This window comes from Myotis myotis, unplaced genomic scaffold, assembly GCF_014108235.1.
Source record: "Myotis myotis isolate mMyoMyo1 unplaced genomic scaffold, mMyoMyo1.p scaffold_m19_p_14, whole genome shotgun sequence".
Classification (NCBI taxonomy): Eukaryota; Metazoa; Chordata; class Mammalia; order Chiroptera; family Vespertilionidae; genus Myotis; species Myotis myotis.
In genome coordinates, this window is record NW_023416318.1 from 54778191 (window position 1) to 54801136 (window position 22946).

General features: G+C 61.8%; 1 protein-coding gene across 5 annotated transcripts in view; it reads left to right on the forward strand.

Moving 5' to 3' along the window:
* EIPR1 (EARP complex and GARP complex interacting protein 1) overlaps positions 1 to 22308 on the forward strand; it is a 58299-nt gene extending 35991 nt beyond the window's left edge. For 3 of the 5 annotated variants that reach the window (XM_036335444.1, XM_036335442.1, XM_036335446.1), the window contains 6 exons: positions 10554 to 10713; positions 14949 to 15048; positions 17899 to 18035; positions 19964 to 20131; positions 21163 to 21330; positions 21824 to 22308. In XM_036335444.1, coding sequence (XP_036191337.1) covers positions 10554 to 10713; positions 14949 to 15048; positions 17899 to 18035; positions 19964 to 20131; positions 21163 to 21330; positions 21824 to 21998 — 908 coding nt within the window. In that variant the 3' untranslated portion in view covers positions 21999 to 22308. Of the gene's footprint in view, positions 1 to 10553; positions 10714 to 14948; positions 15049 to 15378; positions 17434 to 17898; positions 18036 to 19963; positions 20132 to 21162; positions 21331 to 21823 lie in introns of those variants that run through there. The other 2 variants (XM_036335443.1, XM_036335445.1) reach the window with 2 other exon arrangements.
* The last annotated feature ends 638 nt before the right edge of the window (positions 22309 to 22946 follow it).

Below are 22946 nucleotides of genomic sequence, written 5' to 3' on the forward strand. Positions count from 1 at the left end.
CCCGTGGAGGAGGGTGAGGGGCGGGGCCCGTGGGCCGAGCCGGGGTGGGGGGTGGGGGGGATATGCCCGCGGTCCAGCAGGGCCAGGACCACAGTGTTAGGGGCTGCCCTGCAGTTCCGGGAACTGAGCTGATTTGGCCGGGGTTCCCGTTCCCACGCAGCTGCACTGACTGGCGTGTGCTGATTATTTTTTTTTTCAATGTTGATATAAAATTTGAATTTTCGAGCAGTTCATCTTTTAAAGCATTCTGGTATTTGAACTCGGACTGCCCGTCAGACACTAACGCCACTTAAACCCCGGCGCAGGCCCAGCGCTCTGCTTCCCGTGGGCTGCCACGCTCGGCTGGACGGGGGCGGCTTCTGAGCTGGATTCTGCCCGTCTTCCCGCTGAGCTTGCAGCAGACGCAGACGGCAGAGGTCTCTAAAAATAGCCCTCAGATCCTGGATTCAGCCGCCTGCCTCAGGCCTGCAGCCTCCCCTCCCCTCAGCCTGACCTGCCTCATCCCTGCCCCTGCCCCTGCCCCTGCCCCTATCCCTATTCCTGCCCCTGCCCCTGCCCCTGCCCCTATCCCTATTCCTGCCCCTGCCCCTGTTCCTGTCTCTGTCTCTGCCCCTGCCCCTGCCCCAGTCCCTATTCCTGCCCCTGCCCCTGCCCCTGCCCCTGCCCCTGCCCCTATCCCTATTCCTGCCCCTGCCCCTGTTCCTGTCTCTGTCCCTGCCCCTGCCCCTGCCCCAGTCCCTGCCCCTGCCCCTGCCCCTGCCGGCACTGTTGGAGTGGCTGTGCAGGCTCACCGAGGCGCTTATCCCCTTTGCAGGCCTGTAAGCCTCGCGGGGTGATCCCCACTGCGGGCCTATCTCCTGGTCTCATTAAGTGCCTGTAGCTCACGTGCTGTGTGGGAAACAGACAGTGGCTTCCAGTCGCCCGGCCGTAAAGACTCACGTGGGAGCAGCGCCTCTTTCTGTCAGCCGTGCTGTTCCTTAGCAGGAGAGTTCATTCCCTCCGACCCTGCAAGCCAGCCCTGCCCCTGGGCCTCCGTGGCCTTGGGGTGGCGTGCGGGGCAACGTCGCGGTTCGGCCGTGGCCGTGGCTGGGGCGCAGGGAGCAGGGCCCTGCCCTCTGGCTCCTGTCATTTCAGCGGGAATTCAGGATCCGGCTCCAGGGAGCTTTGAAGGAGATGTGGAAGGAGAAGCCTCTCTGGTTGTTTAGCAGGTTCCTGCTAAGGAGAACGTTTCCCTCCTTGAAAGCACCTTGGTCCCTGTGATTGCTGTGGGTGTGGAGGCTCTGCTGAGACCCACGGACACGGGGTCCGGGGAGTGGAGCCCGATTTGCGTGTCGGGTGGGTGTGCGGGCGGCCTCTGACCCAGGCTGCTCTCCTCAGCCTCCTCTGCTCTGAGGCCGGAGCCTTGGCAGCGCCTGCTGTGTTCCCCGGGCCTGCCCCGCACGGTCCTCCGCCGGCTCTGCAGGTGCACATGGCGGGCCTGCCCCGCACTGTCCTCCGCCGGCTCTGCAGGTGCACATGGCGGACCTGCCCCGCACTGTCCTCCGCCGGCTCTGCAGGTGCACATGGCGGGCCTGCCCCACGGTCCTCCGCCGGCTCTGCAGGTGCACATGGCGGGCCTGCCCCGCACTGTCCTCCGCCGGCTCTGCAGGTGCACATGGCGGGCCTGCCCCGCACGGTCCTCCGCCGGCTCTGCAGGTGCACATGGCGGGCCTGCCCCGCACGGTCCTCCGCCGGCTCTGCAGGTGCACATGGCGGGCCTGCCCCGCACGGTCCTCCGCCGGCTCTGCAGGTGCACATGGCGGGCCTGCCCCGCACTGTCCTCCGCCGGCTCTGCAGGTGCACATGGCGGGCCTGCCCCGCACTGTCCTCCGCCGGCTCTGCAGGTGCACATGGCGGGCCTGCCCCACGGTCCTCCGCCGGCTCTGCAGGTGCACATGGCGGGCCTGCCCCACGGTCCTCCGCCGGCTCTGCAGGTGCACATGGCGGGCCTGCCCCGCACTGTCCTCCGCCGGCTCTGCAGGTGCACATGGCGGGCCTGCCCCACGGTCCTCCGCCGGCTCTGCAGGTGCACATGGCGGGCCTGCCCCGCACGGTCCTCCGCCGGCTCTGCAGGTGCACATGGCGGGCGGGGCGGCGCTCCTGCGTGCCCGTCACTGTCTCCCTCAGGTGCCTGCTCCTCGCGAGGTTCTCAGGAAGGGACTTGGACTCACCTTCTTTTTTTTTTTTTTTTTTAAATATATTTTTATTGTTTTTATACAGAGAGAGAGTCAGAAACATCGATGAGAGAGAAACATCGATCAGCCGCCTCCTGCACATCCCCCACCGGGGATGTGCCCACAACCCAGGTACATGCCCTTGACCGGAATCGAACCTGGGACCCTTCAGTCCGCAGGCCGACGCTCTATCCACTGAGCCAAACCGGTTTCGGCTCACCTTCTGCACCACATGTTCAGGTTCGGTTCTGGGAAGGAATGTTAGCATCTTTTAGAAAATCCAGCTCAACTTTCCATACGCTAGACATTTCCTTGACCTTTTTCCTTTTTTTTCCAATTTTTAGAAAAAATACTTTGGTCAGCCAGTGTGGCTCAGGGGTTGAGTGTCAACTTAGGAATCAGGAGGTTGCAGTTCGATTCCCAGTCAGGGCACAGGCCCGGGTTGTGGGCTTGATCCCCAGTAGGGGGCATGCAGGAGGCAGTGAATCAATGATTCTCTCTCATCATTGATGTTTTTCTCTCTCTTTCCCTCCCCCTTCCTCCATGAAATCAATAAAAATGTATACTTAAAAACTGTTTTGGTTCCCCACATTCTCGGAAGGAACCTCGTTTCCTTTTGTGTTATGCGAGCTCCTCTCTTGCTAACGGAGCTGATGTTTCGGTTGCTGTGGTGGTGGTTTTGTCCGGATCCCACCTGCCCATGGAGCCCCTGTGGCCTCTCGTCCTCGTGTAAGCCTGTCGGGTCCAGGAGCTCCTTGTGTGCTGGCCCTGGGCGGTCATCACTCAGTCATGCAGGTCCCTGGGCGGCCCTTTTCCCTGCGGGTGGCCCTGCCGAGCAAGCAGGGACGGGACGTGTCCCGGGGACCGCACAGCAGGTGCGAGCACGGGGCTCGGAATGAGGAGGGAGGGGTCTGCTCAGGTCTGCCTTGCGGTTCCCAGGCACTGCCATTTCTTCCCTGTGCTAAGCGCGCTCTGACGATAAATGTCGCGTGACCCTGACGCGTCCCTGCTGTAGCCTCTGGCCCTGCTCAGCCACCTTACGGGTGATGCCAGGCCGTCCGTTCTAAAGCCCAGCACCCGCCTCTCATCATCTCTCTTTGTGTTGATTGAACGGATTCTCTGCAGGCACTTGGTCCTCGTTGGAAATTGCGTCTCCACGCCGTGTGCGGAGCAGACCTCCACACACGACCCTGCCGGCCTGGCCTCGGAGGCGCGCACCTCCGTTCTTACGGCTTTAATGCCCTTGTCGCACCCCAGGGTGAACCCCTGGCCACTCTCTCCTCCTCCCGCGGGGCTGACCCAGCCTCTGGGATGCCTCTGCGCGGGGCCTGGCCGGGTCTTGTCAGAAAGCTCCTCAGCGGTGTCGGGAATGACAGACGCTGGAAGATGGCCGGCAAGGCAGGTCTCCTTCTGCGCAGGAGGGCGCGGCGCCCAGCACCGTGGGGGGAGCACGCACAGCGAGGGTTCGCTCTCCTCCACCTGCTCCCGGACGTCCTGCCCACGCGGACTGGCCGGGCGTGGCCTCAGGTGGGCGCGAATGTCTGCAGTGAGGAAGGAGACGGGCCGGCCAGGCCTTGTCAGCAGCCTGCATGTATGGCTTCCGTTAGGGCCTGACTCCTCCTCTTCAGGAATGTTGGCAGGCCCGGCTGCTTCCTCGATTGTTCAGACCTGCCAGGTGCTGAGGGGACTGTAACTTTGATGGAAAGGACCCCTTAACCCTGACATTCCCGACCCGCGCCCTCATGTTCTCCTGGGGAAGGCGCTCTCCGTGGGGCCCTGGGGGCCCGGAGGCATCTGCCCCTCGGCCGTGTGCTGTGTCACCACGTGGTTATGGTTACAGCCTGTGGGGAGGGACCCACTCAGCTGTGTGCTGTCATGCCAGATGGAGGCTAGCACGCACGTGTGATTACAGGCAGTGACTACATGATGGCAACACACACGTGTGATTACAGGTAGTGACTACATGATGGCAGCACACGTGTGATTACAGGTAGTGACTACATGATGGCAGCACGCACGTGTGATTACAGGTAGTGACTACATGATGGCAGCACACGTGTGATTACAGGTAGTGACTACATGATGATAGCACACATGTGGTTATAGGTAGTGGCTACATGACAGTATCACACATGTGATTACAGGTAGTGACTACATGATAGCAGCACACGTGGTTATAGGTAGTGGCTACATGACAGTATCGCACGTGATTACAGGTAGTGACTACATGATAGCAGCACACGTGGTTATAGGTAGTGGCTACATGACAGTATCGCACGTGATTATAGGTAGTGACTACATGATGGCAGCACACATCTGGTTATAGGCAGTGGCTACATGATAGTAGCACACATGTATGACTTTAGTTAGTGGCTACATGATAGTTAGTAGCCTGCACACATGTATGGCTTTATTTTTATTTATTCCAGAGAGGAAGGGAGAGGAATAGAGAGAGAGAAACCTCAGTGATGAGAGGGAACCATTGATCAGCTGCTTCCTGCACATTGGACTGAGCCTGCAACCCAGGCATGTGCCCTTGACCAGAATTGAACCTGGGATCCTTTGGTCTACAGGCCGATGCTCTATCCACTGAGCCAAACCAGCTAGGGCTGCACATATGACTTTAGCTAGTGGCTACATGATAGTTACTGGCACACATGTATGACTTTAGCTAGTGGCCACATGATAGTTACTAGCACACATGTATGACTTTAGCTAGTGGCTACATGATGGTTAGTAGCCTGCACACATGTATGACTTTAGCTAGTGGCCACATGATAGTTAGTAGCCTGCACACATGTATGACTTTAGCTAGTGGCTACATGATAGTAACACACATGTATGACTTTAGCTAGTGGCCACATGATGGTTAGTAGCCTGCACACATGTATGACTTTAGCTAGTGGCCACATGATGGTTAGTAGCCTGCACACATGTATGACTTTAGCTAGTGGCCACATGATGGTTAGTAGCCTGCACACACGTATGACTTTAGCTAGTGGCCACATGATAGTTAGTAGCCTGCACACATGTATGACTTTAGCTAGTGGCCACATGATAGTAACACACATGTATGACTTTAGCTAGTGGCCACATGATGGTTAGTAGCCTGCACACACGTATGACTTTAGCTAGTGGCCACATGATGGTTAGTTGCCTGCACACATGTATGACTTTAGCTAGTGGCCACATGATGGTTAGTAGCGTGCACACATGTATGACTTTAGCTAGTGGCCACATGATAGTTAGTAGCCTGCACACATGTATGACTTTAGCTAGTGGCTACATGATAGTAACACACATGTATGACTTTAGCTAGTGGCCACATGATGGTTAGTAGCCTGCACACATGTATGACTTTAGCTAGTGGCCACATGATGGTTAGTTGCCTGCACACATGTATGACTTTAGCTAGTGGCCACATGATGGTTAGTAGCCTGCACACACGTATGACTTTAGCTAGTGGCCACATGATGGTTAGTAGCCTGCACACATGTATGACTTTAGCTAGTGGCTACATGATAGTAACACACATGTATGACTTTAGCTAGTGGCCACATGATGGTTAGTTGCCTGCACACATGTATGACTTTAGCTAGTGGCCACATGATGGTTAGTAGCCTGCACACATGTATGGCTTTAGCTAGTGGCTACATGATGGTTAGTAGCCTGCACACACGTATGACTTTAGCTAGTGGCCACATGATGGTTAGTAGCCTGCACACATGTATGGCTTTAGCTAGTGGCCACATGATGGTTAGTAGCCTGCACACACGTATGGCTTTTGTTAGTGGCCACATGATGCTATAAGTCAGCGTACTGCTGCCTAACAAACGCCACAGTGCTCGGAGCTCCTAGAGCAGCGGTTCCCAACCTTCCGGCCCTTTAAATACAGTTCCTCATGTTGTGACCCAACCATAACATTATTTTTGTTGCTACTTCATAACTGTCATGTTGCTACTGTTATGAATTGTAACGTAAATATCTGATATGCAGGATGGTCTTAGGCGACCCCTGTGGAAGGGTCGTTCGACCGACAAAGGGTTCGTGACCCACAGGTTGAGAACCGCTGTCCTAGAGCCTTTCTTCTGTCCGCTCTGTCTCCTCTTTGGCTGGGGGTTGGCTGGCCAGCTGTGGGCGTGTCTGGCTCAGTGCCAGCCGCCAGCTGGGTCCATCCTCCCAGGAACAGTGGTTCTCCATCCCTGCTCCCATGGCAACAGCACTAGTCTGCTCGACTGGGCAAGGGCGAGTCAAGTCTCTGCCTGTTTCACAGCTGCTAACACCCCGTTGGCAAAGCAAGTGCCATGGCCCAAGGCAGAGCCAAGAGCAGGAGCAGGCATCCGCCTCCGGTGGGACGGGCTGCCGTGCCGTCGAGGGCACAGACCCAGGCAGGCGGCAGCAGGGAGGACACGAGAGCCGCTTTCCAAGCGCCTGGTTTCTGAGTTTTGAGACTGAGGGGATTTATTGAAAGTAAAAGAGATTTTTGGGGAGAATGTAAGTAAAATGTGAGGTGCCAGGCGCAGTGCAGGTGGCACACTTGCCGGGTCGCCTCCTGGGAGCCACGCTGAGCCAGGGGTGCGGCTGGCTGGCTGGCAGGTGGGGCCTGTAATGGGTGGAAGGATGGAGGCAGGGGGCAGGGGGCAGGGAGAGCCGCCGACCCAGTGCAGCAGGGCCAGGCCTCGGCTGCCCGTGGAGGGCCTCCTGGCCTGGGGCGTGTCTGCCGTGCCGCCATTGGCTGGCTCCGACAGGAAGCACCCCACCTCCCAGGGCGCTCCCCTCAGCCTCCTGCGCCCTCACGCGCTAGTTTCCCTCTGCGATTGTCTGTGCGTTTGTCATGCATGTTAGGCCAGCGGCGCTCTGTGCCGGGCCCTCTGCCTGCACCCGGGGTACCGGCTCCGCCGTCCTCGGCCAGTCAGCCTCCCTGGCTGGCACCTGGCCTGGTTGGTCGCTGTGATCATTGCCGCCCCGACTCTGGCAGCTGCTTACCGTCGCCAGGCCACGCCTGCTCTCCTGAGAGCGATGGGCGTCTGGTCAGTGGGTGCCGCCGCGCCTGTGCGGGCACACGCGCCCGGAGCCAGGAGGGCCGCTGCTCTGCGTGGCTGCCAGAACTCGGCGTGGCCGGTCTTTTTCCAGGAGACCCAGCCCCGCAGGGGGGTGGCTCGCTGTGTTACTTGGCGTTTCTCCAGTCCCTGTGGCTGTTGAGCATCTTTCCCGCTGCTCGCTGGCCATCCCTGTGTTTTCCTTTGAGGAGCGTCGGACTCAGACTCCTGCCCGTTAGAATCTCTTTAGTGACTTCAGAGAGGAAGGGAGAGAAACATCAGTGATGAGAATGATGGGTCGGCTGCCTCCTGCACGTCCCCTGCTGGGGATCGAGCCCACAGCCCAGGCACGCGTCCTGACCAGGAATCGAGCCGTGACCTCCTGGTTCATAGGTCGATGCTCAACCATTGAACAACACCGGCCGGGCAGTCTTCTGCCCATTTTTAAAAATTGGCTCATTTGTCTTAAATTATAAGAGGTTTTTTTAAAAAAATATATTCTGGATGCAAGCCCTTTGTCAGGCATAAGTATCACGCATATGTTCTCCCAGCTTTGCTTCGTTTTTAACAGTGTTTCCGAGAGAACAGGTTCTAGTTTTGATGAGGTCCGGTGCCCTGGTGACCGAGGCTCTGCATGAGCGTGGCCGCGTCGTCAGTCTCTCCGCTGTGATTGGTGCCTTTCCTTCCTGTTGGCGAAGTCTGTGCTGACGCCAAGGCTGAGGGGACCTTCCGCCATGCGTTCTCGAAAAGCCTGGCCTATTTTCTTTCCTGTCTGGTCTTCAGTGTGCCTGGAGCTGGCCTAGGAGTGTGCTGTGAGGCAGGGGCGAGCTCATTTCCTGCGGACGTGCAGCCCTCCGGCCGCCGCTCCAGCGCAGGGCTCCGTGGGAAGCCAGGTGGCCGTCGCCCTGAGGCCTGTGGCTCTCGCCCTCCTGTCATGCCGACTGGTGCTAGAGTGGGAGCCACCCACTCCGGCCTCCTTCGTGACGGTCTTGCCCGTCTGGCGGTCACGTCCCCATGGAAACTAGAATTCCGGAAGCAGGTCGCTGGATTCTCAGAAGATGCTGGAGCTCGAGGGCGGCCGGGACTCTGCCCGGGAGCAGCTTCCGGCCGAGCTGTCCGCCCGCCTCTGCAGGCCGCTTTCTCACCACACGTTCCTCGCTGGCCACGCGCGGGCCTCACGCCTCTGGCTTCAGACATTATTGGATGTTTGATTTTTAATGTGATTGTTAGTACTTATTCAAATTTTGTGTTCTAAATTTTTGCTAATCTATAGATGGCCAATTAATTTTTACATAGCACCATTGTGTTCAGCAATTTGCTGAAGTTTCCAACATATTTCTCATGCTGTAGTGTAGAAGGTCTCTAATTTCCTACACATATCATCCTGCCGGATTGAAGCAGTCAGGACCTCTGGTCCAGTGCCAACTGGGCGTGGTAAATGCAGCTCTGGTCCAGTGCTGACTGGGCGTGTTCATATGTAGCTCTAGGGGAGTGCCAACTGGGCGTGTTCATATGTAGCTCTAGGGGAGTGCCAACTGGGCGTGTTCATATGTAGCTCTAGGGCAGTGCTAACTGGGCGTGTTATATGTAGCTCTAGGGCAGTGCTAACTGGGCATGTTCATATGTAGCTCTAGGGCAGTGCTAACTGGGCGTGTTCATATGTAGCTCTAGGGCAGTGCTAACTGGGCGTGTTCATATGTAGCTCTAGGGCAGTGCTAACTGGGCGTGTTCATATGTAGCTCTAGGGTAGTGCTAACTGGGCGTGTTCATATGTAGCTCTAGGGTAGTGCTAACTGGGCGTGTTCATATGTAGCTCTAGGGCAGTGCTAACTGGGCGTGTTCATATGTAGCTCTAGGGCAGTGCTAACTGGGCGTGGGAATATGCAGCATTACTTCTCGAGGGGAAGGTGATAATGTCTCACCCCCACTATGACGTGGGCCTGGTGAACGGGAGGTATAGGAAAGGACGATGTCCTGACGCCTGAGCAGAATGCTCCGGAAGGAATCTGCAGTGAGAACCTGGCCCAGCCACCTCCCAGTAAGAGCTGTTTTTACTGCCCCGCACCTTTTGTCCTGCGCACTCCATTCGTTTTGTGCGGTGCCACGACCTGGTTCTCACGCTATTCGTCCCCTCGCTTCAGATGAGACGTTTTCCTGTCGCTGAGGAGGACGAGGACCGTCTGGGCCGCTGTCGGTGAAGGCTTCAGGTTCAGTCCTCTCCAGCTCGCAGTTGCCAGCTCTCTCTGCGGCGATGCTCATGTACTCAGGAGCGCCATTGCCGGTCTCCTAGGCTCTATAGAAAGACTAATGGAAAGTTTCAGCAACGATTAATTTCTTCTGTAGACGGAAGCCATTGTGCGTTTCGTGGTTGAAATGGACGTGTTGGCGTTAAGTGTCTGTGTGACACTCGGACTCCTTCTCTCTCAGCCTTGGCTCCATCGAGGTCAGACCCAGCGAGGTCTGTGACGTGCGCGCTGGGATGGGGGTCAGAAGGCCTGCTGGAATCGGATTCACCTGCTGACTGACGATCACGGCGACAGTGGCGACGCTGGTCCTTCCTGGAAGGCAGGCAGCTTGCTCGCGTGTTCCCGGCCCTATTTCTTGGCTGATTTGTTGGCATTTGGATTGAAGGGCCGTTGTGGCCGCCAGGAAGTGAGCGTTTCGAATGGGATGCCAGGCCCTTTATTTCCTTCGTATGTTTGCACAGGAAATACGCCTGGGGAGCGTTCTTCCTCACCCCACAGCTCTCTCCTCTGAACGGGGAGGTGTGTGCGCGCGTGTACGTTAGAGCTAAAAGGGAAGCGGGTGTGAAAGGACTTGTGTTCAGGAGTTCACGACTAACTCTTATCATATAATGTTAAGTCCCCTCCCTTTGTCTTACTGAGACTCTTTCTAGCAGAAACCAAGCGGCCGTCTTTCTGACCCAAGTTGAGTCTCTCACCACAGAGCGGCCGCCCAGGTGCCTGAGGACACGCAGATCCCAGGAGCATCTTCAGGGCCAGGAGCCTCAGCACCCAGTGGGGGTGGTTCCCCGCAGTTTCATGCCCCCCAGTTTCATGCCCGCCCCCGGCCCCGTTGGCTCTATTGTTTGGAGAACTGTTGAGGAAGAACGGGAGGACATCGATTTTGAGGAAATTAAATTTGTTCTGAAACAGAACATGCTTTTCAAGCCGGGAAGAGGCGGTTAAGCGGGAGCAGGGCCTTCTGCTTGCTGCTCGGCCGTGCCGCCTGCCCTGCGGGCGCTGGGCCACCGGGGGTCTGCGGACGGGCCGCCCACGCCTCTGACACCCCCTGTCCCCAGTCGCAGACAGCAGAGTGCTGACGTGCGCCGCGGTGTGGAGGATGCCGGAGGAGTCGGAGCCGGGCAGCCACGAGTCCCCCGACGAGTCGTCGAGCACGGCGCACGCCCTGGAGCTGCTGTGTGACCTGGACAGCGTGGCGGCACACGGCAGCGTGGCCTGGTAGGTCCGGGGCCCATCCCCGTGCAGCCCGGGGTCCGCCTGCGGGGCGAGCTGCGGGCGCCGGCCTCTCCTCCCTGAAGCCTGGCTGTATGCTGCTCGCTTTCTTTTTGTTTTAGTGCCAGTTGTTTTCCAGGTTGGACACGTTACAGAAACCCTGCCGCCCACACCTGATGGGCTGACCCGTGGGGGCTGCCAGGGGTGACGCTGGGCTGTGCGCGGCCCTAGGCTGAGGGACCGTAGCCGCACGTGCACTACGACCGATCGGCAGCCTCTGGAGCGGCTGTCGCTTCAGGTGGAGCCTGTAATTCTGGGACTGGACCTGGGTGCACTGTGCGCGTCGTCGGAGCCCTGCGCCCTCCCGTGGGCCCCAGGAGGAGTGGGAGGGCCTGTGGGCCGTGGGCCCGGGAGGAGTGAGAGGGCCTGTGTGCCGTGGGCCCGGGAGGAGTGGGAGGGCCTGTGTGCCGTGGGCCCGGGAGGAGTGGGAGGGCCTGTGTGCCGTGGGCCCGGGAGGAGTGGGAGGGCCTGTGGGCCGTGGGCCCGGGAGGAGTGGGAGGGCCTGTGTGCCGTGGGCCCGGGAGGAGTGGGAGGGCCTGTGGGCCGTGGGCCCGGGAGGAGTGGGAGGGCCTGTGGGCCGTGGGCCCGGGAGGATGGTTGCAGAGGGAGTGCTGAGGAGGGACACTTGGAGCTGGGCCCAGTCGGTCCCGCCAGTGGCGGGTCTGGAAGCTGGAAGGGAGCAGAGTGGCAGGTCCGGTGGTTCTAGCAGGTGCGCCTGAGCACAGTCCTGACTGAGGGCAGGGCGGGCCTACAGAGCGAGGGGACGCCGTGGGGGGGGGGGGGGGACGGCGGGGGAGGCCCCCGGCCCAGGAGGAATCGCCTGGATGGTCGAGGGCAGAGCGCATCTGTGTGAATGACAGGCTGTTAGTTCACATTTCAAACAGCACCTTGTTCCCTGCAGGCCTTTGTGTCAGTACGTGTGCGCCTCTCTGCGTGTGTGTGTGTGTGTGTGTGTGTGTGTGTGTGTGTGTATGCGCACGTGTGCGTGTTCTGGGAGGTACCAGCACTGGGGGGCAGGGCAGTGAGACAGGGTGCAGGCTGCAGCCACTTGGGGCGGTCGCTGTGTACAGATGCCTCCGGGCCCTTGGCCAGTGCAGAGGGGTGGGTTCAGGGGAGGGAGCTTGCTCCGGGCACCAGGAGCCAAAGGGCCGGGGGGCTGGCTCCCCACCACCTCGGCAGGCCCAGCTACACCGGCAGAGGTGCCGTGGGGAAGCTTGGAGGTGTGCTAGCTCTGGGCGTGAGGGTTTTCAGCTCTGCTTGGTGTTTCCCCGCCTGCTTTTAAAACATGGGGGGCGGGGAGAGAAGGAGGAAAGGTGAGGAGAAGCCAGACTGCTGTTTGGCATTTAGATCAAGAATCTGCTTTAAAATGTGGTTTCAGCTCCTGGGCTTGCAGGAGCACCAGGGAGAGGTTGGGCTTGCTGAGCGAGCCGCCCTGTGGGTGCCGCATTCCTGGCATCGCTGGGCTGTGTCCTCCCACCCAGGAGGGACCTGGCGAGGCAGCGGGCCCCCTGGGCCTGAGGATCGGCCTTGACTGGAGAGGCCTGTGGACTGTGGACTTGAGGGCCGGCCGGATGCATCCCTCAGAGGACGTGTCAGCCTCGGCGCTGCCAGGCTCGCTCTGGGAGAGGACAGGATGGCGGGACTCGGCCAGGAGCCGCGCTCCAGGAGGGGCCAGCGCCGCTGTGTCTGTCCTCACCCACATCTGCCCCTCCCGGTGCTGCGTGCGGGCCCTGGACCATGGCCACCAGAGGGAGGCTTGGGGACGCAGGTCCTGCAGGTCTACCCCTCACCCAGCCAACGGCCCCTTCTCGTCCCGTGGTCAGTGTCAGTGCTTACTCCTGCTGAGCTGCAGGCACCGCCGTTCCCTGGGCGGAGCCCCCTCCGAAAAGAGGAAACCTGAAGCCCGGCCGGCCTGGCTCGGGGTGGGGGTCGACCTAGGAACCAGGAGGTCATGGGCCGATTCCCGGTCAGGGCACATGACAGGGTGTGGGCTCAATCCCCAGCGTGGGGCGTGCAGGAGGCAGCCGGTCCAGGTCCTCTCTCATCGCTGATGCCTCTGCCTCTCTCCGTCTCCCTCCCTCCTGTGCGGCTGACTGGAAACCCTGGTGCCTTCATCGGATGGGGATGGGGTCATCGGGGAGGGGGCTGTCAGCTTGTGCAGGTGGAGGCGTCGGACTTTAGCAGCCAAGTCACCAGTGGCCGATCTCAGGCCCGCCTGTCAGCCACGCAGCAGGGCGAGCCCCAGTTCTGTCCTTACAAGTGCCTGTGCCACGGCTGCCGGGAGCTTCCCCGGGTGCGACCACGCCTGCCCGGCTCCGTGGGTGCTCCTGGCACTGTGGGAACGGGAGGTCTGCAGGTTGCTGCCCGTGTTCAGAGGGCTGGATGGGCAGGACCCCTATCACCTTCTTCGTGGCTGTGCACCGGGACGGCCACTGGCTTCATCGAGGTGGCTCCTCGAGGCCCCCCTTCAGGCAGGAAGTGAGCGTGGGGAGCTTTGGTGCAGCTGGCGCCGCGGTCCTCACAGCAAGTTCCTCATGAAGGCGTCAGCTCCCTTACCTGGTATCCGTGTGCAGGCGTGCGCGTGTGTGTGTGTGAGACTCAGCACAGGGACGCCAGCAGGAGAGGGGACTGTGGCCTCTCCCGCACTCAGCCTCGTCCTGGGCAGCTGGTCTCAGATCACAGCGAGGCTGACCCGCGACACGCAGGGTCCAGTCCGAGTGACCGGGGCCTCTGCGTCTGCGCCGCTGCGGGACCCTCGCCTCCCCGTTCTCCAGGGCGTCTCGCAGTCGTCGCCGCGGACACTTAGGTGACAGAGGCACGGACGCCCCAGGAGACACTGGCGGCGTTTCTTACCCCCCTCCAGGACTCGGCGCCACGTGATGTCTGAAGCAGCGCAGGTTCTCAGGCTCCTCCTGTGTTCTCAGGCTCCTCCTGCTTCTTTTTAAATTATTATATAATTTTCCTTTTTAGATGTAAAGCGTTACTTCTACGGCCACTTGAAATGCATTTGCTTGTTTCCTCTGATAGTTTCACTGAGAAACATAAGCTTCTCTGAGAGAAAGCTCTCCCTGGCCCCGCGGAGGCAGGAGGAGGGCTGAATGAGGAGAAAGCGAGGCACAGTGAGCAGTTTCCTGAAGGAAACCCGCCACCCCCTCCACTCCTGGGACCGGACGAGGCGAGGTGGCCGCTTGGTTGAGCCGGGAGAAGGTGCGCTGGCCGGTGTCTGGGGAAGGCTCGCTGGGCGGCTCGCTGCTTCCGGTGGCTCCCGTAGCTGTGGGCTTCGGTTTCCCGAGGAGCGTGGCTGGGCGTGGAGTCGATGCTTATGCACGTGTGCCTGTCGGCCTCTTCCCGGCCAAGGGCAGTGAGGGATGGGGGTCGAGTTGTCACGGCACCTGGCATTGACTGCAGCTCCCAGGCCAGCCCGAGAGGTGCCGGGGCCGGTGTGCGTGTGCACCTGGCTCTGGGGACCTGGAACAGACCGGCCGGCGTGTGCTCCTCGTGCCCTAGAGCAGTGGTCGGCAAACCACGGCTCGGCAAAGTGTGGCTCTTCCACAAAATACCGCCCTCTGTGCATGGGCCACGAAGTTTCAATCGCACTGTATGTGCGCCCGCACATGGTATTTTGTGGAAGAGCCACACTCAAGGGGCCGAAGAGCCGCGTGTGGCTCGCGAGCCGCAGTTTGCCGACCACTGCTCTAGAGTGTCAGGTGTTGCTCAGGGGCGGACATAACCGCCCCACCAGGGGTAGAGGGGTGTCTTGCCTCTGCTGGGGCCAGCTCTGGGCGGGGCCTGCTCTCCTGGGCGGGGCCTGGGGCCTGTGAGGCCCCTGAGGGCTGGGTGGCAGGCTGCGTATGGGGTGCTGGCCTCTGTGGGAGGATCTGCCGTGGGAGGGTGGGGCCAGGACTGTCTGCTCGGGGTCAGTCCTTACTCGGACACCCATCCCATCGAGGGCCCCACCTCACCACCTCCTCTCACCTCATCCCCCAGAGCCCCGCGTCCTCACAGCAGGTGGATGGGGAGGACACATGTCCGCCCCCAGCGCGGAGGTTGGGGTGCCACCCTGAGCCGCCCGTGTTCCCGATCTGCCCGCCCACAAGGGCTGGGCTGCGGCCTGTCTGGCGCAGGCAGGAGGCGGGCTGGGTTCGGGGTCCTCTGTGCTCACACGTGCTCCTCCCCGTCAGCGTCGTGTGGGAGCCCACGGGCGACGGGACGCGAGTCATCTCCCTGGCGGACAACCACCTTCTGCTGTGGGACCTGCAGGCGAGCTCCAGCCGGGCCCTGGTAGGTAACAAGCGCCGTTTCCCGCTTTTAATTTCTTAACGGGATTTTTTAAAGGTTATTGATTTTTAGAGAGAGAGATTTGACTAAACTTAGATATACTTCTCGATTCATGTCTTCAGGATTTTACATTAATGATGAAGTGGTTAGTGAACGAATTTAGTTATTGATCAGAGTATTAGAGCGATTGCCTCTGTCAGGTGAAAGCAGCTCGGTGTTGGGCCTCGGGCCGAGCACAGATGGACATGGACCCCGAGAATGGACAAACTGCCCCTTCGTCACATCTGTGCGCGTGAGGCAGGGAGATGCCCACCCGCGTCCCCTCTGTTTCAGGAGCCTGTCCCTAGGGCTGGGCTAGGTCACCTCTCAGGTGCTGACGACATGGTGCAGGCAGCCCTTCCCAAGTCCCCCGAGTGTGGAAATGACGCTGGACGAGACCCAGACCCTTCAGCTCACCTCCTCTCGCTCCGTCATGCACAGAGCTCAGAGCTGGGTCATCAGACACGTGGGCTGTTCCCGTGCACGTGGGTGTGGGGCCCCCAGGCCTCGCCGTGTCTCAGGAGGTGTCTCAGGACCTGCAGACTTGAGAAGGGAGGTCTGGAGCCTGTAAACTGGGGGACGGGAGGCCCGGGGCCTGTAGGCTGGGGGACGGGAGGTCCGGGGCCTGTAGGCTGGGGGACGGGAGGTCCGGGGCCTGTAGGCTGGGGGACGGGAGGTCCGGGGCCTGTAGGCTGGGGGACGGGCAGGGGGTGTCTCCTGGTGGAAGGCATAGGGCGGTGGGTGCCGAGCTCGCTGCTGGTCTGGCAGGTGTGGGTGCAGCCCCTGAGAGGAGCCCCCCGGCAGGAGGAGCCCAGAGGCCAGTGGCGGAGTCGCACGCTTTAGGACCCAGGCTCCAGTCCTGCCGCGGCCGTGGCCCCGCTGCACACAGCTCCGGCCCATCCTCGCAGAGCGCTCTGTGGTGGGCGATTAGCCTGTCACTTATTTTCTGCAGAGACCGATTTAGTCCTCCGGCCCCTCTTTTGTCAGCGTCAGCACTCTGTCAGTCCCACTTTGTGACCCTGGGCCGTGGCGTTTAATACTGAGCCCCTGATCGATCCGCGTCTCCACACCCAGCTCCTCCATTTTTTTATTGTTGGAGGATCTTGCCCTGCGTGGCGAGTCTCATCTCAGGCTGGCTGCATCATTACCCTTTGCAATTAGACGGGAGGTTCCCTGCCATTTATAATCATTAGCGAGAGCCCAGGGGAGGCCTGGGGGCGGGTCCGCGGGGTCCCGGCCCGGCGAAGGCAGAGGGGTGCCCCCCATTGTGATCTGTGCTCGCTCATCTCTGGGCTCCAGCAGCCTTCACTGGCTCTAGAGATAAATAGCTGCTTGCAGGGTGCAGCGAGCGGCAGAGCCCAAGGCACAAGGTGCCGCGAGCCTCGGCGCCCTCCCGGCCGCACATCCACCTGGAGCTCCCGCAGAGGAACCCCGCTCGGCTAGGACCTGAGGCAGGAACGCCTTTTTAGAAAAGGATTTTCATTGATTTCAGAGAGGAAGGGCATGTGCCCTGACCGGGAATCGAACTGTGACCTCCTGGTTCATAGGTCAAAGCTGACCACTGAGCCACAGCACCTGCAGGAACGCCTCTCTGAGGGAGGAGAGTGGGTGCCAAGGGCACTAGTGCTTTTAGACGTTTCCCAGTTGAAACCATACCCGCGGGGTGGGGGGCTGGGGTTCAGGAGCCCGTCACCTGCAGCTGACGCCGGCCCGGCCTGGCCAGGCGCTGTGCTGGGCGTGTGGCTGGAGGCTGGGCCGCCCTCAGCAGTGCCCAGGGCGTCTGCCTGGGGTGCTGAGTGCGAGCTGGGAGGGGAGCTTGGACAGGCCCACAGGAGGGGCCCGGCTCTGCTGGGCGGGCAGCCACTGAGCGGTCACAGAGTGAAGGAGTCGTCCTGACGTCCTGTCCAAACGTGTTGCCACTGCCCTAGAGAGGAGACGGGGTCTCCCTGTTTCTAGTCCGGTCCCCTGCACTGCCCCTAGCTCCTTGGGGTGTCGCAGGCCTGTCTGTCTCCCGTCTGGACGCTTGCCCTGCACTGAGCTATGAGCCCCCGATGACCACTAGGAGGGGCTGTGACCCGGGAGTCACAGGACACACACAGCCCTGGCGACAGCGTCAGCCTCCTTCGGCCTCTGTCCGATCTGCGGCCGGCCCTGGGCCCCCCTCAGCGTGCTCCTCTGCGAGGCCTGTGCCCAAGGATGGAGCGACAGGGCTGTGTGCGGGGGGACAGGGGGCAGAGACGCCGGCCACACGCTCTCCCTGCCTGCAGCAGTCTCTGAGTGGACAGGCCCTCAACCCTGATGGGAAGAGGATGTGGCCAGTGTGATGGGTTTGGGCACAGAATCCCGGGCGGGCGGGCGGGCGGAAGTGAGATGAGGAGGAGCCCTTCCCCAGACTCCAGCCTGGCCCCTCCCTTCCGGGAGGTGGGTGTCTGAGGAGCAGCTCATTACCTGCTGAGGTGTATTCACCTCCGTGTGACAGACTTGGGGTGGGGGGCAGGGGGCTCAGACATGTGATGAGGCCCAGCTGTGTCCTCTGCCTGGAGGGGACCCTGTGGACCCACTTGCTCTTCGGGGGCAGCCAGGTGTTTATTTCCTGTTGTTCTTTCACGTGGGAGCAGATGACCTCTCACCACACCCTTGCAGCCTGTTCCTGGCGGTTACTAATACGCTGTCTGTCTTTGCTGTGCTGGGCTTACAGTTTTCCTCAGTGAAGGCTCACACATTCTCAGGGCGGAAACCCAGCCGCCCTCCCGACGGTCTCAGTGACGCCCGCTCTGTCCTGCGGGTGCACTTCCTTCTCTCCCTCCCTCGCAGCTGGCCAGCTCGGCGTCGCTGGAAGGCAAGGGGCAGCTGAGGTTCACCTCGGGACGCTGGAGCCCGCATCACAACTGCACCCAGGTGGCCACGGCCAACGACACCGCCGTCCGAGGCTGGGACACGCGCAGCATGAGGTCAGTGACACGCCCGGTGCCTCGGCCTGCCGCCCCTTCCCCCACGAGGCCGCCCGCAGCAGATGGGTGTGGGGCACGTGGCTTGTCTGTCTGCGTCGCGTTTTGTCTCCTCCCATCGTGAGCTGGTGTGTCATGGCCGTGGCCGCGGGGGCTCCGCTGGCTGTTCAGGGCTCCGCGGGGGCCCCTCAGCCTGGCTGTTGATGAGATGGAGATGGGCTCCTGGGACACCGTCCGCTCCTGTCCCCCGGGGTGGGGCACACGAGGGACAGTCGGGCCCTGGTGGCGGGTTTGCCAACGTCTCTGTGCTGTCGGTGACAGATTGCCGTCTCCCTCGTGAGGTGCAGCAGCCTGCGGTGCTGGGGGAGCAGGTAGGAGCGGTTTCCGTTCCAGGTGGGGTCTATAGGCCAGCGAGCAATGGAGCCTTGTCTGTTGTCATGGCAACGGAGCCCTGCCAGCCTCTGTGAGATGCAGCCTGTCCCCTCAGCACACGTCGTTTATCACTGAGCTGTGAGGACGGTGTCAGCGAGTGCCTGGGCTTGCCTTCCGGGGCACGGCTTTCAGCTGAGTCCCGAGGCCCCTGCAGACCCGGCAAGGAGGCGGCTGCCGCTGCGGCCTGTGCCCTCTGTCCACAGGGCCGGTGCCCCGACCCCACCCCAGGCCCCACGCTGCCTCCTCCTCGGGCCACCGTTCTGGAAAGGGGTGCAGAGCTGCAGTGTCTGGAGGCAGGAGGCTCGTGGAGTGACAGGCAGACCCCACGCAGACCTGGCGGCTGTGGTGTGGGGGTGTCACCCTGCAGCTCCCGCCTCCGCGGGTCGGCTCTGCGGGCCCCTGAGTGGCTGAGGGCTCCGCTTGCGTCGCTCTGTGCAGGTGCTCCAGCTTCTGTCGCGCCAGCGCCTTCGGGCTTGCTGTCCGCTGTGCTGTGCTTTGTCCTGAGCCTGGTTCCCCGCCGCGTGCAGAAGCCAGGCCATGCCCGCGCACGCGCGACGGCCCCCAGTCCCCGTTCCTATTTCCTACGTCCCCTCTCTCACGGGAAGAGCCTTGGCCGGGCGTAGGACATGGTATTTTAGGAAAACATACTGGCACCCGGGGAAGGCACAGGATATAAACACGGCTCCAGACTTAAACGTGGCTCAGGGCAGGGGATCCACCCGGAGGACAGGACGAGGTGACAGGGACCGAGGGCTGCCCTGGAGCACAGACACGTGGCGCCCTGGTGGTTGGCTTCTGCGTGGTGTTCGCCGCCCCCCGGAGGCCACGGGTGATAAGCCTGATGGTGGGACAGGTCACAGCTGCGGCTGAGAGCGGAGCGGGCAGTGTGGGCAGGAAGGATGCACAGGCGGGGCTGGATGGGACGGTGGTTTCAGACCCTGTGAAGAGCAGCCTAGGGCGGCGCCAGGTGTGTGCACATTTGCACGTCTCCGCCCTTGGCTGCCGGGTGCAGGGCGGGCGGGCTGCAGGGACCCGGCGAAGGTCCTGCGGTGTCGGCCCGCGTGGTGTGAGTCTGACCCCAGCCCTGGCGACAGCATCCCGGCCACAGCCAGCGCTGCTCCCGTCTGCGGCAGCTCTTCCCTCTCGCTCCCCTTCCCCGACTCTCCCGGTGCCAGCAGTGCTCTGCGTCCCCCGTCCTGTCCTTGTGTCCTTCTCACCTCATGCTTCCCAGACACGTCCCCGGTGTCCTCCATGGCAGACGCAGGCCCTCTGCCACTCTAGTTCCCCAGGGACCTGTCACATCTGACAGCCAGACCAGCATCCCTTCCCCGGGGGCTGCTGGAGAGGCCGCAGCCGCGTCGCCACAGTGGGGGTGCTGCGGTGGGCGCCGGCTCCCTGGCCTCCTGGAGCGGAGCCCCGCTGGGTGCCCGGGGCCTGGGCGCTGGTGCCGCGGGTCTGGCGCCAGGCCGCCCCGCCTCACGCTCGAGCGCCTCCCCCAGGCAGATCTACTGCATGGAGAACGCCCATGGGCAGCTGGTGCGGGACCTGGACTTCAACCCCAACAAGCAGTACTACCTGGCGACCTGCGGGGACGACTGCAAGGTCAAGTTCTGGGACACGCGCAACGTCGCGGAGCCCGTGCGGACCCTGGAGGAGCACTCGCACTGGTAGGGCCGCGGGCAGGGTGGGTGGGGGTGAGTGTAGTTTGTTGTGCTGGTGGCCTCGCCGCTCGGAGAGGCTCACAGCTCAGCGTGTGCTGCGAGTCAGCCAGGCAGGCCGGCTTATTTTTCCTGAATAACACTCACTCCGGCCGGAGTGTCTGTGAGGTGGGACGCAGGGAAGGAGGGAGGCACTGGCTCAGACGTCGGAGAGGAGTGTGCTCAGGTGCTCAGTGCTGGCAGCGGGCCAGGCTGGTCAGTGCCCCTGGACAGGGCACGGCTGTGGGCACTGCACACCGTGCCCAGCGTCCTGCCTCGGAAACGCGGTGGGAATGTGGGCCATGATGCTTCGGCCGAGTAGGTGGAATCAGCTGTAGCACAGTGCATAGGAGGAGCGGTTTTTATTAAAGCATGTGTGTGCACGCTTGTGCACGTGTGTGCATGCACGCACATGTGTGCACAGTGGGATTGTATGGAATAGTGAGAGCCCAGTGCTGTCGGGGGCCTTACCCAGGCTGGCCCGTGTCGCCGAGGGGGCTCGCTGGGGTCTCCCCGAGTTCTTGGAATTACTTACCAGAAGCTGTTGTCCTGCAGCCAGAAACTTAAAAGCCCAGATCCCTGCACAGTTTTAACAGGTTCGGTAATCACCGCTGTGCGGGCAGGAGCGCCGGCCCTGCGGCGGGCATGCGGGCGGGCGGGCCCTCTCCACTGCCACTCGGCCAGCGGGCGCTCAGCCCTCTGTGCTCCCTTGGTGTGTGCCCAGGCCCTGCGCTCACCCTCTAGGCTGCTGCTCGGGGCGCCCGGGCGCGGCTTCTGTCTGCAGCTCCGGCAGCCAGCCTCCCCCGACGGAGGCTTGTGCCGCCACTGCCCCGTCTCTGCTGCTGGGAGTCGAGACGAGGAGGTTTCAGAGAAACACGCTAAGCCTGCCCACTGGGGGATGCTGCCCAGCGTCAGCCCGGGCAGCTTGGGGTGGGTGCCGGGCGACCCCTGCTCCCTGTCCAGGGGTCCCAGCCCTGTGAGCGCCGTCTCCCTGCCCCCAGGGTGTGGAACGTCCGCTATAACCACTCGCACGACCAGCTGGTCCTCACGGGCAGCAGCGACAGCCGGGTCATCCTCTCCAACATGGTGTCCATCTCCTCCGAGCCCTTTGGCCACCTGGTGGACGACGACGACCTCAGCGACCAGGAGGAGCGCCGCCCAGAGGACAAGTAGGAGCTGCCTTTCCGACCGGCACCGCTGGGCTGGGCCAGGCTGCGGCCTCCGGCACGTGCTGGGAGCCCTGCTGTGGCCGGGGTAGTCAGCCCCGGGACGGGGGCTCACACTCATGGCACCCTGTGCCATCCGGGCAGGCTTCCCGGGAAGGAGAGCGTAAAGGGAGGAGACCCCAAACGGGCACCGCCCCGCCCTGCCAGGACCGAGCTGCGCTGGCCCGGCCCAGGTCCCTCTGCTCAGCGTCACAAGCAGCGTCTCCTCCTCATTTTGACGGCCTCGTTTCCATCCCCCGGGGACGGTTCCCTGTTACCCCCGAACCTGGGGCCCCTCGCTGATCACGCCAGCGCCTACTGTCCAGGCCGCAGGGATAAGGCGCTGTCAGGCTGAGTGGGCTCCACGCGCTCCCGCGGTCCCCGTGCTCCTCCCTCCCGTCGGGCAGATGAGCAGCTGGAGCCGTGGCTCGCTCACACGTGTCTCTGGTCCCCCCAGGAGCCAGGAGCCCCCGCAGGACGGCGTCATCGCCACGTACGAGGAGCACGAGGACAGCGTGTACGCCGTGGACTGGTCCTCAGCCGACCCCTGGCTCTTTGCGTCCCTGAGTTACGACGGGCGGCTTGTGATCAACAGGGTCCCCCGGGCGCTAAAGTACCACATTCTGCTCTGACGTCCGGGTCAGGCCGCAGCCCCGCCCTGGGGACCCGCCCGCGACGCAGCGTTTGTAAACAGCGAGGGCGCCACGCACGGCCCTCCGGGCACCCAGTCCCCTCGCCGAGCGGAGACCTCGGCCTCCACCCCGGGCTGCCTGCCGCCCCGTCTCTCTGCCCTTTCTCTCCTTCAGGGACGGTGAGGCTTGTTTCACTTCAAAAATAATCTTCATTTCCATGATGTTAACTCGTCTTTCTTTTGAGATTAAAAATGAAATAAACACACGAGGCCGCACGCGGGCGGGCGGGCTCCTGGCTGGCTCTCTCGGATCACTGCCCGTGGGTCTGGCACCTGGCGCCTGCTGCCTCCGAATGTGCCGGCTGTGCCGCGGGGGCCCCGAGCCCACTGCGGACGTGGCCCCGGTGTCCACGGGCTCCATTCACAGCCATTACTCCAGCTCCTGCTGACACTCAGCAGCCTGAGACCAGATGGGGGTGGCAGGGAGGCCAGTGAGGCACCGTGAAAGTGGAGGCGCGCAGCGAGGGGTGTCGGGCGGGTGAGCTGCAAGCTGGGGTGTGTCCCTGACCCGCAGGGAGGCGCGAGGGGTCTGTGCGCCCAGTGCAGGAGCTCAGGTGAGAGGGACAATGCGACCCGTCCAGGTTGCTGGGAGAAACGCGACAGTCCGCAGTCTGCGCTCCTCCCGGGAGGGTCCAGGCCGTGTGGATTCTGCAGGATTTCAGGAAATCAGAGAGGAAGGGGGTGTGGGAGATGGAGAGGGACTTCAGAGACGAGACCCATCTCAGCAACCCAGGAAGACACTCCCCCAACGCCTGTGGGAATAATGGCACCAGAATGCAGCCCTCCTGTCGGCATTCCACCCTGAGCTGCTCACACCTGCAGAGCATGGGGACTCGATAATGGACATGGTGATGATGGCCGAGGCTCAGAAGAAGCAGATGCATTAGGT